Source organism: Neopsephotus bourkii, unplaced genomic scaffold, assembly GCF_033783945.1.
Source record: "Neopsephotus bourkii isolate Nb327-2 ecotype Australia unplaced genomic scaffold, CSIRO-AGI_Nbou_v1 NB_1616, whole genome shotgun sequence".
In the NCBI taxonomy this organism is placed as follows: Eukaryota; Metazoa; Chordata; class Aves; order Psittaciformes; family Psittacidae; genus Neopsephotus; species Neopsephotus bourkii.
This window is the reverse complement of record NW_026902091.1, coordinates 482699-499361: the sequence shown is the minus strand read 5'-3', so window position 1 is coordinate 499361 and position 16663 is coordinate 482699. Positions and strand designations below refer to the sequence as shown.

Here is a 16663-nt window from a genome sequence, read left to right as displayed (position 1 = left end):
AGACTTCCAGGGAATTATCTGCAACCACAGCACTGCCTCATTCCCACTGCCATGTCCCTGAGAATGAGTCACTTCAATTCCCATGTTCTTGCTGCAGGCAGAGACAGAGTCCTCTGTCTTTGTTAGTCTGGCTGGAATCAAATGCTGAAACTACTCGCACAAAACTTTAATTAGGGTTAACTTATTTTCTGCAACTATTGAAAGCATAATTACCGTCAGCTCTCCACTCTTCATGCTGACTAGAACTTATGCTACAGGAGACAACATTCCATCCCACCATCTTCAGGGAACAACTGTACAAGTTTATAAACAGTACCAAGGGAGCAGGAGGCTTGCAAGCCACGCATCTCCAATGCTGAGCTATATCACAAATCAACTGCAAAGCTATCTTGGCACAGGACCTAAGTTGCAGGAGGAAATAGGACAGCAATGGCTGAAGCCAACATGAGTAGGTCACTCTGGGACCCAAATACATGGCCAAGCTCAGTACCATTCCACAGTGAGACCCAGGGGCACCACTCTCATTTCTGAACGTGTCAGCCCTTTCTAGTAAGTCATGGGAAGTGGAAGGGGGAAGAAGAGAGTTTTGAGATAGGAGGTAAGCCTTACTGCCCTCCATCATACGAAGGGTCAAGAAGGTCTGCTAAGCCTGCTCTCCTAAGCCACTAAACTACAGCAATATTTAGAAGATTTAAAACATATTATTTACTTTAAATAACTTTTTATTTAAAAAAATAAATTGCATTTAAATTAAATAATGCCAATTTAAAAGATATTTTATCACTACCAAACTGGTTTAGGGGATACAGGAGTTTGACAGTGGCTGGTTTTACACATTTCTGGATACTGTAATTTTCATTTAGAAAAAACTTCCCAGAAAAGACACAGAATCTGTGTTAGAAGTGTTTTAAAGCTTGAGAAAGCCTTTGCTGAATACAGCTAGTAGTCTGTATGTGTTTCATGTGATCTGCAAACTAGAAACACTGGAATTTTAGGCCAGGAAGATGTCATTGACTAATGGGGATTCTCCCTTCCCTCTGGAGTATAGGTTTATAGAAGAATAAGATCATGCTCTCCAGGCAAGTTTATATGAAATGATTGATCTCCAGCCAGCTGCAGTCAAGACATCTGCTTGTTTTCATTTCACTACAGGGAGCTTCACCCCCCTCCTTACCTCCAAAGGCAGCCAAGATTATATCCAATTGTAAAAAGAAAACTTTTAACAATTTCAGAACTAAAACTTGAGAAACTGGGTAAATTGCAGAGGCCTCAGACGCACCTCTGCCCCACCTAAAGCATTACAAAGAACATGAAGTGAAAACTAGGCTGAGGAAGTCCTCTTTAATCGAGTCTATTGACCTTAGCACAGACATCACTGCTGTATCCTGTGCTTTACATGCAGATCTGCCCAAACACATGAAGGTATTTCTTTGTTTTGAGAATCTCTCACACATTCCACATGGGATCATGCAGACGGGTCCTCATGTGGTCAAATAAAGTTTGTGAACCCGTGCCTTTATAGCTTTTCCATATTAATCCTCACTCTGGGCATATATCCAATTAAAGCCTCATGTATAGATCACTAGGTTACTAACTGGCTTGCATACTTGAGGGCAGGGGAAATAACAAGCTCATGACTACATAATTTAACACTGCCTGTGCTTTCACTTTTACATGCACAAAAGTCTTTTAATCTAGTCTTACCATAAATAAAGAGTAATAAGGCTTGCTGATAATACAGTTGGGTCCCTACATGCTGGAACACACAAGCTCGTGGTGAATGTACTTACATTAACACTAACACCAGTGCAAAGACGACAAGGTCTTTTCACGAGCACGCTACAAAAACAGGAAGCAAAGGGGAAAAACTTCACAGTGTTTGGAAACAGCAGAGCATTGTTTGTACAGGCTTTTCTAGCAAATGCAAGAGAAAATAAAATGGGTAACATGAAATCAGAGCACAGCACAAAAGTCTCAAGACAGCAGCTCCCTAAAGATCTCCAGGTTCAGACTACATAGACAAGAAGATGCACAGGGTAGGGGGGGTTTCCTCTTTATTTCTGCTAAGAAAATCTGACAAATAAAGACAGCCAACTTCCCAAACCCTTGACATTAAGGCTAGATAATGTAACGGAGCACTGCACCTTCACCTCAGTTAAAGAGGGTATGATACACAAAGAGGTATTAGGAAACACATAATCCTAATTGTAAAACAATGCCAAGTATTTCCATGCGTTTTTAAATATCGTAATATTTTTTAATACTACCATATTTAAGTATTTCCATGATTTTTAAACTGCATTCAAAGGGAAGATACAATGGCACAAGCCTCACACACTGTGGGCTGCCCCAGAAGGCCACCTTCACCTCATATGAAGAGGCTGCACTGCGCACTACATCCCTTCAAGATGAGTCAAAAAGCTCCAGTCACAAGCACGCTGTGGTCACTAAGTCAGAGACTTCCCCTTTCAGCTGGAACACACAGATCCGCTCTGTGAGTTGAGGCTGCTTTGTTTAAGTTTTTTAGTATCATCACCTCTTTTCTTCCCCTTCCCTCCTCGAGTCCACTCAGCCCATGCTGTAGTACCGCAAGTGCTCACAGCCTGCACAATATATACATAGTGCATGCAGTTGGTGCTGCCTCAATCCTGGCTCAGCACAGGTTTAAAGCAACAGAGGACTGATTCTGTATTTGGGCAAGCACCAAGGAGGACTCAGTGCTTTCCCACCTCATCTATCTCCATGAAGAAACAGCTTTATACACAGTCAATTCCCACGACAGATTTGATTTCACCAGATTTAAAGTACATTAGTCAACCCAAGTCACTGGGGACATTTGAAATAACTTAAAATAAATCAAGAGAGGATTAATTTCAAAGGAAGCATTGACACAACACCAAAAGAAGTGTAGGTTAGTGTTAGGAGAGAAGTCATTAGCAGTATTTCTCAATGCCAATAATTTTTTCACCACAAACAGCACAGCAAGAAGATGTTACAGTCTTGGGGCAAATGCTGGGCTCCAAAGGCAAAACGGTTACCTAGAAGGGGTATGTCAATATTTAATACCAAAGTGCATGTCTGATCCTGCACATTTCATTTAATTTCAAGCTCTTCCAGCTTTATTTCCTGTTTCATTCACAGCAACCAGAAAAGATGGATTACCTAACCTTAGAGAACGTGTTTTCAGTCAGACGAGACATGTTAACTGTGTCCATCCTTTCACCTTCAGCACCAAGTTTTGTGCCAGCACATTCTACGTTTTCTTCAATGTCCACATTATTTGGTTGCAAAGCAGGTGGGATTGTCAGTGCCAGGAATCCACTCAAGCTGCTTGCTCCTCTGGGAGAAGAGGAAGAGCCTGTTCTGTGCCTCTGGATGTCAAGATACTTTTTAGTTAAAAAAAAAAATAACACAAAACCTATAAAATTATTAGCAGAACCAAAATAAAATTAAAAAAAAAATGAGTTGAAAGAAATACTGAAAGTAATGACTAATAACTTGTGTAATCTATTTCATCAATGTTCCTCACCTCCATATGCCAGGAAAAAAAAACTGGCTGTGTTTCATAACAAAAACGATCAGGAATACTACTTTGAGCCCTTATGACACAGCTGGAGCTGCTATTCCTTTTGTAAGGAATGCATGAAGTAGTATCAGAATTGCTGCACTGAAAGAATAACTGCACTGAAAGAATAAGCTGAAGCTCTTTTGCCAATACTACAATCATGCCACTATAAGCTATATAATATAGGCAGAAGTTTACAGCAGTTGCACAGATTTTTGTCTTCTTCAAACTATGACTGAACATCTGTAACCTGATATTGTTTCCTCTTTCTCCAGACATTTAAATAAACCTCTCTCTGTTGTATGTTACTGTTGGATAAGGAACCCTTCATTGAACACGATTCATCTTCCACAAGGAATCAACAGGTACTTAAACTATGGGCATATCACAACTGAGTGGTAAAACAAGGACACAGACGGATCCTGTTCAACACAGTCCATCCAAGTAGATGGAAATCTCCTCTGCTGCAGAAGTAAATGCTGTTCTTCAAAGAATCACTGGGCCTTTCACAGTTTTGGTCCCCTCCTCCCACTTTTTCTCAGTGCCAAAATACTAAGCAAACTGTTGAGATGACAGAACACTATAACTATAGTCACAGCATCACGGAGCCAGAGCATTCAAGGCAGGCTCACACTCACAACTCTCCGTCAATCTCTGATACCCAATGGGCAAAGAAACCTCTTGTTGTGCAACTACCTTTCAAGCTGACAGGAGCAACTTAACACTGAGATCCCCAACTAGAATAACTGCAGATACCAGAAAAAGTCTGCAGAGTTGCATTAGCTAACACTGATGGCTCAGAGATCCACTATTTAAGAGCCCACATCTTTTTACTTTCAGTTTCCTACTTTTTTTACAGCTTACACTGTAGCAAATAGAAACCTGGTGTTTTGGTATGCCTCTGCAACCCTATTCTTCTCAAACGATTCCTATATTTAAGAGCTCAACATCAAGAAGTTTGTATGGTAAATCCAAGGTATGAGAAGGGAAAGAGAATTACCGATCTTCTCAAAACCAAATCTCAACACCCTGCTTGTATAGTAATTTTGAAACATCATTCTCATACTGAAAATTTCAGTGCAGTCAAGGTTTCCCTGACTTACTCTTTACTGCTGAATTCAATCTAACAGCCTCTAAATCAAAAGCTAAGTGGTAGGCTGTCAGAAGTGACTATTAAGCGAACATACAAAGCATGCACGCCTCAGAAAGCAAGAGACTTGAAGTGATTGGCACCTGGCTCCACGACAGGTATTTTCTTTGCAGGAAGATGGAAGGGTAGCAAAAAGAACACAACACCCTGGGCTACATTCTGCTGTCAGTCACTCTCCCACACTTCCACTGATTTTTAAAGGAGGTTTACAGCCATTAAGAAAACAAATAGCCATCAAACTCAGGAGGGAAGATGCAGCCTGCCAGCCAAAGCAAAGGAACTAAATTTCTGCTCCAACCCCTACCAGTGATTTATTGTGAACATTAGAGCAAGGCATAACATGCTAGTGGTTCTTGATGTCCAACCTATGGGTCAACTCCAACAGTGAACCATAGATGCACACATCAACTGCAAACTAACCATGAACCAAAGTAGTAGCAGACATGTCTGAAAAGTCTGGTCTACATCTGTCTCTTTGTTTTCCCCGTGTATAAAAACACTGACAGTAAAGCACTCTGAGATAGCTGAAGTATAGTGAAACTGAAACCCAGTGACTTATAGAATTAAGTCATCATACTGTGATCCAGAAAACATTTTTTCTGATTACTGTAAAGGCCAAAGATATTTTTTTTCTTTATTTCGTACACAGAAGGTCAGACATTCATATTTATGGAAAAAACATACACACCCTCAGTATTTGATTTAAAAGTTGGATTCCACTTGACAAGTTTCATAAACTTGGTTTTTTAAAGCAGTTTTTACTCTACTATTAAAAATGCCTATCCCTGAAAATGGATAACAAAGTCACCCAGTCTTATGTTAGCTGCTTGCTCAGAGAGAGTAAAATCATGGCCTGCTCACAATACGCAATGACTGTATTATAGCAGCAAACAAAAAACTCCCTGGTACAACAGAACCCCAGTACACCAGGAACCAGACGGGGCAACTGACACCAGCTGATCGCTAAAGTTTATATTCAAATAGCCAAAAGAGACAAAGACTGGCAGGAAATGGCCACTGCCATGTGAAAAATTACAATATCACAGTTTTACCACTGAGAAATACCTGCTCTGTACTGTCTGAGCCGTACTTTGTGAACACACCATTGGCATCTTCAGGAGGTTTAGTGAGAAAAGAGTTTTCTTCTCAAAATTACCCAAACTGTCTACCTGCACATGCAATTACCTGATTTAGCTCAGTTAGATGTTAATTGTCCGTACACAAATAAAGAATGAGGTAACTTTCTGGTTTACAGAATTCCTGCCTTACTTTTGGGTTAACACCACCAGAAACCTCATCCATAAAATCTGCACAGACAAATGTACACATCAAAAATATGTACAGCTTCTAAGAGAAAACAGATTTTATGATTATCCCTTTCAAACAGTTTCTCTTGAGGCCTAAGGAAAACATTATGCAAAAAATAAACATGAAATAATTATATTTCTGAATACAATGAATGTATTCCCAAAAAAAAAAAAAAACAACCCACCTCTGATTTAGCTTAATCTCAGCTTTCTTCAGGCAATGTTTATTGTGCCACATGTGCATCTTTGTAATCAAAATCCTACAAACATAAATCCATTTCTGTGTGCTTTTAGGGTTTCAGGTTTAGGGTTTTTTCTTCAAAAGGAGAAAAAGACTTTATTTTATTCAGCACTTCTCTAAGCACTGGAAATCCAAGAAGCAAAAGCCCTTTAGTGACAGTTCCAAACTCCTGACATCTCCATTAGTATCATGGAATTAAAGGTCTGAAATTTTAGAAGCATTGGATATTCATTTTTATTTCATCCTTTTTAAAGCCCTGGTTATTACTCTTCTCAATGAGAGTGAAAGCAATTTCTCCTTCTAAATTTTCCTTCCGATGAGAAAATCATGTAGTCTCAGTCACAGGAACAAGAGCTTTAGAGAAACTGCAACATACTTTGAAAAGCACAAGAGCTCTCACCCCTGAAACAAGTGGTAATTCTGAGCAGACAACGGAGAGACACACTTCAAGGGCCATAAAAAGCTCATTCCACTCTCAACCTCAGATTCTGCCACTGCCTACAAAGTGAAAATGGTTATAGCTGGAAATATCAGGCAAGATGACAGCAGACGCAGCAAGAAATTGGGGGTATCCCCTATAGAGGATACACCCCCATGCAAACCTCAGCCAGGACCACATTCCACAGCAGGATTTCAGCAAATTCCAAGACCAAAATGGGGGGGGAGGAGGTCAACTTGCAGCAAGCAGCATTTTTTTCTTCATAAACTTCTATTGCCTGGGGAAGACAGGCAGGGGGGAGCTGGCACATGTCCCATAAGGCAGCAGCAGTGGCTGGCAGGACCTTTCTGGGAATCCTGCATGAGAAAGGCATGCACCCCAGTGCAGTGTGACCCCAGACCAAGCCAAATCACATTCCCCTGCATCACTGACATGGGCTCACACGCCTCCCACAGTACCTTCACTTTTCAGCTATGGGGATGACGTCGGTAAGTACATTTGCTGACCCACCACAACTCTACTGTATAATTAAGCATTAATACACTGCAGCAAACCATGTATCTTCCCCAGCTTTGCAGTGCATGAATGCACAGAGAAAGCACTTGGTCCCATGGTCTGTCATGCCTTTATGAGGTTCACTGCTGTCCATGCCAGGCTTGTCAGACTGTGGTTAGCAGTCCTCATTAGTTTCTGTCTTCAGTCTCCATATTCCCCACAGAGGAAAGTAAAGTCACAAACTCACTTTCCATCAGGACAGCACCTGTCTGAATATTGACATAAAAAGGGGTAAAATACCAACAGCTTCTACACCAGTTCTGTCTAACAGTGACGTTTCTAAGCCTCTTGCTCATGAAACAGCCAATCAAAGGAAAAAAGCAGGGCTCTATTCTGCAGAAGCCTGGCAGCAGAGCCAGCCATCCCCCGCAGCCAGCAGCCAACCTGAAAGCTGCACAGTGATCTTTCCCTGAACCTTTCTGGCTCTCTGAACAGCACATCCTGCCATTCACGTTACAGGCAATGAATGGTAATCCCTCTCCTCATATTACCCTACTGATTTCAACAGAGCGAGACCAAGAATGTACGTGACCAAGTGTACTTCCAGTTCAGATTTTATTTGTTACAACTTGATGGGCTTCTTCAGTTCAATTAGTAATGGCACACATCTAGCAGACATGTTCAAATCCAGAGGAAAAATGTGCCTTTTTTCCTAAGATTCTCAAAAACACACACACAAAAAAAAGAAAAATACTTAAAATTATTTTAAAACATACTGAAATCCAAGATGAAAGCAAAAGGAAACAGCCTGCACCATGAACTCATTCCCTGGACACTACAGTCTGTGGACTGGCGTGTTAATCTGCTTTTGTATTTCCCACCCTATCGGTCCTGTCCCGTTAAGACATCGGACAGCCTAAGTGGCGAAGTCAAGAAATAACTTTAATTAATGGAAATGCCAGTAACATCAGATGTCCACAAACCCCGAAACGAGACCCGCTTCCACCAAAACCTAAAATGTATTGTTAAATTATCCTGATTTTTAAGCCTATGTAGTGAAGGCCTTTTAATTTAGCATCTGTTTCTGACTCCTCCATGTTTTCTCTCCACAACCACAAGAGTTGAAACTTCACTCACAGTTGACGTGTTTGGCTATAATGTATGCTTTTCAATTGTCTTTTCCCTTTCCTGGTATTGCCCCTGCATTCTTAAATATTGTGCAAAACAGGAAAATTTTACGCAATGATTTAATAATACATTGTTTTTGGCAGCAATTCCAGCCTACCATGTTTCCCTTTCTCCTCTTCCTCAACAGTCTGGCGGACTATACAGTGAAACAAATCAGTTCCTTGATCCAGTTAAAAGACAAAAAGTCTGCAAAAGGTTCAAACAGAGATAGTGTTTCCCAACCAGTTCACACAGATTTTCCCAATGTGACCCTGGAAACTGTTAAGCACATAGAAAAGACATATTGACACAGTATGGCACAGATAAAGAAATGAACAGCACAGGCCAGGACAGCATTACTGCCATGACACTTCATCATCAGACTGTGCAATGAAGTTACTGAGTGCACATACCTGCACAAGCACGGTATATGGATTATACATGCTAAAGTATTAATCATCTTCAAGTACACAGTTGTTTATGGAATGAAGCACTACATACCTATAAACACATGCAGACACAGAACAAACCGATACAACTAGCACTGTTCAAAACACTAGTAAACAAGCCACAACCTACCCATGCAACCCACAATCTAATTACTTGTAAAGACTCTGAAATATTTGAGGTAAGTCTCTTCTTTCATAAATCCTATACAGGGAGATAAGTAAGCACCTAGTAATCCAAACATGCTTTCTAACACAGAAGAAAATGAACGTACCCTTTTTATTGTATGTTAAAACTCACTGTTATTTAGGAGCTTCAAACATATAAAGCAATTATAAGCAATAAATAGCTAAAAAAAAAATCACTCCTCTCTATGTGCTAAACCTACCACCATTGTCCTCTGAAATGTCCTTCAGCATACACTGTTCTGGCAGTGATTTTGGTGGGACTAAGGCTTCAACCTGTTCTCCAACTTTCACTAACAACATAAACCTCAACTTGCAGTTGAGGTTTGTCAAAGCAAATGGGACTCTCAACACAGCCTTTCAACTCTGAAAAACTGAAGATCCTTTTTGTGGTTTACAGAATCATAGAAAGGGTTGTGTTGGAAGGGATCTTTAAGGATAGTCTCATCCAACCCCCCTGACCTGGGCAGGGACATCTTTCACTAGATAAGGTTGCTCAAAGTCCTGTCTAACCAGACCTTGAACACTTCCAATGATGGGGCAGCCACAGCTTCTCAGGGCAGTACTTCCTTTCCTAGAAGGACCACACCCTGACTTCAATGATCTGATGATCCAGCATCACCAGTTAGAATGTTCTACTACAGAAAAGAAAGATGATCTCACAGTTCCACAAAGGCCCAGCCCCAGGAGGGATGCTGAGATTCTCCAGTCCCTGCTTTGATACAGGATCAGGTCTCCGCTGAGGACCAGAGGTAATTTAGAAGCTTCCTCAGGGGGGCTATTACCACCATGCTGTGGCTATCACCACATCTTTACTCCCCAGCCAAAACAAAAAATGAGGCAAAAGTATTTCTGAGTATACTTTTTGCATGTAAAATTTACTGCCTGGGTGTTAACACTAATAGCCTTGAGAGTTCTCACTCTATCAATGAATACAGCTTCTGTTTTCATATTTTATATAAGCTCTGCGATATATAAACACATACCTTAACACTACAGACTTATAAATATCCCTTTTAACCACTGTAGGAACTATATTTTCAAAGGTATGTTTGATAGGCATTAAACAACTTTAAAGAAATACCATTTTAGGTTTTCTTATGCAGAGCTACTAAGTAATACAGCAATAAAATAAGTCTGTCACAACACAGTAACGTTCCATTAAATCACCAGATCTTCAGGAAAGTTTGGGTTTCATTACTGCAGGCACATGCCTACCTTTACTTCTGAAACAGAATCTCAATTTCACCGGCATAGATAACACAGAGCAATTTGGTCTCAATTTGCAGAGAATTCTAAATTATCATGGTTATATGCCAATTACAAGATCCAGTGTGTTCCCTGATGTGCCTGAAGAAAATACCTGATAGATAGAAACAGGAACAGGCAAATCATGTACACCAAAAACTTCTTGTCAAATGAAAGCAGTCATCTGCAACAGTAAAGAATGAGAAATATTAAATTTAAATAGTAATTTATCATTCAGACAAATTCAGATTAAAAAAATATTGTTTTGTTATGTATGTGTTCATACTTATTTATACATGCCATGATGGCAGGTCTATCAAGCTAGTTATATTTGTAGAGCCCCATCAATAACACAGGGCTCAAGGACAGCACCTGGTTTACCAAAAAGACAGTTCAGTTTACTTTTTATTATTATACCTAATTCATAATAATTCTATTTAGGATCTGGCTAATGCTACAGTATTTCTTTTCAAGGAAAGCTTTAAAACAAAAGAATCTTTTAAGATTGTTTTGAAACTTCTGAGTTGTGCATAATACTTCCCACTTGAACTAATTGTTTTTGAAGGGAAATTTAATTTTAAAAAGTATGTTTTTCTAACTAATGGGAACCTGTGCTAAAGTAAACAATGAGTTCGGCTTGATAGAAGTTTTTGCTCTATCTTTACCAAAAGTAGGAAGGAAAAGACATGCAATAGCATGCTGAAACACATGCAGTAGCAATTGTTGAATTTCAAATAACACTTAGAAGACAATTTTCTATTCCACTTCTACTTGAGACAGATCATCCTGCCCTGCCTCATTTAATATTAATTGGTTATGTTCCTGTCTGTAGAAGAAAATATAAATGCAGTTCCTAATCCACTTACTTTGTTTCAAATATACTTCTGATTAGCTATCCTGTCAACAAACTCCTGTCCTCACATGCCACTTTTGTACAGAAAAAAAGTGTAAAAGATGCATCTTTTCAGGACTGTCACCAGCTCTGAATATAACATTACCTTAAACTCAACTTACCTGCCAAGGCAAAGCCAAGAAACATGAAAAGGGCATGAAAGCCGAAGTTTCCACCTCCTTGAGGGGTATTAATGAGTAACTTCATGGCTTCAATTATGTCTTATCTTCCCAGATGGGAATTAGAGAGGTCAACCCTAGCCAGGGAAAACGAATCGCTTGTTTATTCTTCCCCTGTCTGCTGTGCATACATATGTATCACAAGTCTTTCTCACAAGCCAGTACTCTAAAACTCATTGTCTGAAACATCTTCTCCCAAGTGGTGCAAGAAAAAGAAGGAAACAAAAAAGCAGGGCAGAGACATGAAAGGGACAAGGCAGAAGGATATTAAGAGCATGGAAGTTCAGTTATGACAGCTACCTTTAAACTACTGAAAATTAAATTTTAACATGGCTGCTGAAGATAGCCACAGGGTTATTCTTCACACACACAGAAAGAGAGTCACACAAGGAATACCAAATTGGATTTTATTTCTGTCTTTGTTTTTACAATCGCTGCCCTTCAAGCTGTGCAAGGACAGATCTCGCTAGGAAAACAAAAATTAGTAACAGAACTTCATCTGAGTTTGGTAGGTGTTTATAAAATAAACATTATCTGTCCCATAGGGGAGAAAGTCAGATTCATCCCCAGGCAAGCTGATGTCTTGGCAAACTAGGTTTCTGAGTATCAAAATTTCCTACAGGGACTTTAGAATTTACATTTTTAAATAAATAGATAAATGGAGTTACAGATATGTATTTACTTTCACCAAATAAATCTTAACTAGAATGAAAGCCTGGGCAAGATGGGAGTGAAACTGTAACAGTGAAATGGTAACTGTGAATCTGTACTGTATTTTACCCATTCTTTCACAAATGAGAAATGTGAAGCAAACAATGGAAACAACACATGAATAGATAAAACTCCTAACACCTACAGTTATGGAACTCTCCACTCCACAAGCAAACACTTTTCCAGTGCATGTACCGATTATTTTATTAACATGGACCAACTTTAATTGTACCAGGTGTTTGCAGTAACATTTCAGTGTAGAGAACATTATTTTCTTCCTCCCTAAATTCAGATAAAATAGGAGTCCTAATACTTGTTCCATCACATTGTTGCGTGGAGCTTCTGCTATCTTGTCAGCACAAAACATGTAACTGTCTAATTAAAAAACAGGAGTAATTACCTCTCACAAAAAAAAAAAAAAGTAGGTAAGGTCTCATTATTCAGACTCATATATGGTCACATACAGTGTCTACTCATGGAAAAAGCTGCAGATGAACCACCTGTACACAAACTAATGCAAACTCCTACTTTACAGCTCAGGCATTGACAAGTAAGAGCTTGTGGGGAGTAGACTTGAATTCAAATACGTGTCTCAAGTGACAACAAAAAGGACAGAATCAACACATAACTTACCCACTGTAGTCAGACATAATTTGCCAGATCTGGATTTAGCTGTCATTACAACTTTTGCTTTCAAATGCAAAACAAAGTGATGTTATTTTCCTGTTCAATTTTATTCACGTTACGTAGAATGCAGTAAAACTCGTCATGCCAGAGGATTTGCAAAGGGATGATGTGAAGATTAATTACTAGCTGCTCATAAAGCACCCTGCCTGTGGAAAGCCCTGTGTGTAAAAATGACCCTGTTATCAAAGTTGTTGAGTGCTCCCAGTGCTCGCTTTCAGTGAACGGTATGGATATTTTTCCACAGCTCCTGAAAACCAAATCAGTTGTGTTTAAATACCTACCTACAGTTTCAGGAAGTTTTGGCATTGTTTCTGTACCTCACTTCTGCAGGGACTGGGGGTTAAACTGCCATGGATTTTGCTTAAACCCTACCTTTTCAGCTCAAAAGAAGTTAAATCAAGACATCACAGAACCAATGTCTGAAAGATACCCGATAAACATACCCATGCATTCAGGCAACAAGCGAACACGACCTTATCCCAGTGCCCTAATTACTTTGTGGAAACCAAAGACACTATTTGAAATAATAAAGCACAGATATTTCTGTGACCAATGGTATTTACTTGGTGAGTTAGCGCTGGAACAAAATGATAAGGAGCCAAGACCAAGCACAAAGAGCACTGCTGAACAAAATGGAGCCTGCAATGGTATGCACAATGTTTTAGTATCTTCTTGTTGTTTATAGACATGAAATAATAAGGAATGAGAACACCTCAATGTTAATTAAATCACAACCCCAGAGGACTTCATACATTTTTTGAGAGATGGTTTCTTTGGTGACAGGTTTGCCAGCAGCTAGAGTTTGGAGTCTCCTGTACAAACACAACTTCATGCCCCGTGTTGCCACATCGCAGAGATTAACATCTGAAGCATGATCATGCCTCTCTCTACCGGCATCCTTCTGCTCAGAAATAATCGACTATGCATACTGCCTGGAAAATGCCTCCACTGATACTCACCTTCTCCTCTGTGCTGATGGTATATTAATACAATGAAGAAGCGAAGAAACTCACTGGGCTCATGTCTTTTGGGGGTTTTATCAACACTTGACCAAGTTTTTCCTTCTCCCCTTACACCATAGATCCGTCAAAGAAAGGAAACATTACCTTGGAAACATCCTCGACAGCCCGGTGGAAACAGCAAGCAGGGATGTCATTGTGGCACACAGAATTGCCCTGTTAGCACAGGCAGCTGGCCTACCTGAAGGTTAAAGAGGCTCCCACCAAAAACCTGCTTTGAATACTCCACACCAGAGCATGATGAAGGGGAGACATTTATACGTGCCCCTGTGTGCCAAGGGGTGAAAAAAAAATCCACCCTCGGAACACAACCCCAGCTGCATGAAAGCCATTTCAACACACCATTGACAGAAATCCACACAAAAGCCAATCCACTCTCATACCACCAGTGTCCTATAGGAAGGCCAGAATGAAGCCATTGAGAAAAATGAGACATTCACATATAAATCAAGAAACGACAGCATCTTAGTGCTGAATGATTAAAAATCAGTGCAAAACATGTTTTGTGTGCTGTTTTAATCACTGTTAAGACATAATACGGGTGTAATCACATCACATTCTACGTGAATGTTCAAATAACACTGGCTATGAAATTTTAAGTTGCATGTGTAAACGTGAATCAGATTCTTAACGACTGTATTCCATTCTATTGTACAGCTTTTGTACTGGTGATATCACCACCTTGCATTTTTCTCTAGCATCATTTTTCACTAGGAAGAAACCCTGAAGGAATCTCCATGTTTTACGATCACATTACCAGTGTCTGGGCAGGGTATGATACGACTGTCAAATCAGAGCCCCAAAACGAGGCCTAAACCATCCAGACGGTGCAAACCGCGAGCCTTTGCTCTCGAATTAAAAGCATCTCTCACCTCTGAACTGGCCAACATGCCAGCAGGGATCCGCCGGCTTTGGGTTGGTGTTTCTAGGTGTAGCGATTTCGTGTCAGTGTTATGTTGAGATGGGAGGAATTAGAAGAAAAACGGGGGGGAGGGGGCGAAAGCCCGAGCGATACTGATAGAAATAGTGCTAAGAAGAAGGTTACTGGACTTGCCCGGGAACCCCCACCGAAACTGCAGGATTAAACATCCGCAGCATTACGAAGAGGGAACCAAACCCCCGCAGGCATTCCGGGAGCCCCCCCTCCTCACACACACACACACACACACACACACACACACACACAGAGCCCGGGGGTCCCGGCGCGGCCCCGCCGCACACATCGGCACAGGCGGCCCCGTCCCCGTGGATGCCCCGCAGGGCGGGGAAGCCGCCGGGGCCGCGTTGTGGCCGCCCCCAGCCGGGCCCGTCCAGGCTCTTACCGTGGCCGAGGCGACGTTGTTGTCCGCCAGGGTCAAGTGGTGCGGTTCCCACCGCCGCAGGAACTTGGAGGTGAGGATCTTGCTGAGAAACGTCCGGGGGTGCCGGATGACACACACCTGGATGTCCCCCTCCTGCAGCAGCTTGTACCTCATGCCGTTGCAGTGGAGCGGGGCTCTCCGGCACGGCGCGGCACCCATTTTATTCCCCTCGGGAGCGGACATCTCGCCCAGCAGCGGCTTGCTCTCCTCGGTCTGCCTGCGGTCACTGGCCCCGCTGGAGCAGCCAGTGCGATCCATGGCAAAGCCCCTCGGGTCCGGGTGGCGCTCGGTGGCAGCCGTTTGGGGACACCGGTCTCTATGGCGGTAGAGACGGGTGTAACCAAGTAAAATTAAGATAAAATAAAAATTAAAAAGAAAAAGAGAAAAAAAAGAAATTCAAACCACACTGTGTGGGTTAAAAAAAAAAAAAAAAGGAAAAAATTGTGACGGAAAAAAAGAAAAAAATGCTAAAGGAAGATGGGGGAAGGGAGTGAACCGCACCGGAGAGGGCAGGGGGAAAGGGAAGCGATAAAAATCGTTATTCGAACTTCCCAATCCGCCCTCCGGCGGGTCTCCTTCGCCTTCAGAGCGCCGCGTCCATGCTCGCGGCCAGGCGCCGGCCGAGCAAAAAGGGTCGGCTCCCGGCGAGAGCTGCGGACAAAAGCCGGCGGCTGTGGCTCCCAGCGGAGGCTGCGGAGAGTCCGGCCACCGGTCCGTCTTTCCCCGCAGGCTGTGTCCGCGGGACTGAACGGCGGCGGCGGTCGCGGTCTGCATATACGTGGGTACGTGGGTGCGGGTGTGCGGGAGGGGTGCGGGAGGAGCGGGGGGTGGGGGGGAGCGGGAGGGGGGGGGAAAGGGGGGAGAATGTGTGTGTCCACGCGCGCCGCCGCCGCCGCCGCCGCCGCCGCCGCGGGAGGAGAAGGAGGCGGCGAGAGCAGCGAGCGCTGCCGACAGCCTCCAGCCGGAGCCGCGCCGGGCTCACCCGATTGGCTGCTGCGGGGTCATGTGCCGCCCTCCCTGACGTCAATGGCGGCGGAGCCGCCGAGGGCAGTGGCCGCGCGAGGTGCGCGGGAAGCGGCGCGCGCGTGTCCCTCGCGCCCCTCCCCTTCCCCTCCCCTCCCCTCCCTCCTCCCCCCCACTCCCTCCTCCCCCCCAGTCCCTGCCCCTCAGAGGGGGCGCGTCCCGCTCCTTTTCGTTCCTTTGCGTTCCGTTCTGTCCCGTCCCGTTCCCCGCCTCTCTGCCTCTCCTCAGGGGGGCGCGGCTGAGAGCAGCGAGCGGGAGGTTTGCGGGTACACGCGTGCCGCGTTCCGCATCCCCGAGCGGGGAGGCTCCGCCGCTACCACTCTGCCGTGAGGGAACCCCCAGCGCAGCGGGGGAAGATGTGAGGGAAAGGCGGCGGGGATGGTGAGGGAGATTAGTGAGGTAAATCTCGCTTGGTTTCGGCCCCCGCGCTGACTTGAGCCCCGGGGGTGGTCGTCTCTGCCGCAGGAATAGGAAAGCGTGAGGTGCCTGTGCGCTACAGGTTGAGTTTCGGGGTACGCGCTCCTGCGGGTAGGGGCTTGGGCAAAAG

General features: G+C 43.0%; 1 protein-coding gene across 3 annotated transcripts in view; it reads right to left on the bottom strand.

Moving 5' to 3' along the window:
- Window positions 1-15923, bottom strand: part of CMIP (c-Maf inducing protein) — a 142208-nt gene extending 126285 nt beyond the window's left edge. The window contains exons 1-2 of one of the 3 annotated variants that reach the window (XM_061372795.1): window positions 15595-15923; window positions 15055-15409 (exon numbers count right to left, since the gene is read on the bottom strand). In XM_061372795.1, the coding sequence (XP_061228779.1) occupies window positions 15055-15351 (297 nt within the window). In that variant the 5' untranslated portion in view covers window positions 15352-15409; window positions 15595-15923. Of the gene's footprint in view, window positions 1-10214; window positions 10373-15054 lie in introns of those variants that run through there. The other 2 variants (XM_061372796.1, XM_061372797.1) reach the window with 2 other exon arrangements.
- Window positions 15924-16663: the final 740 nt, after the last annotated feature.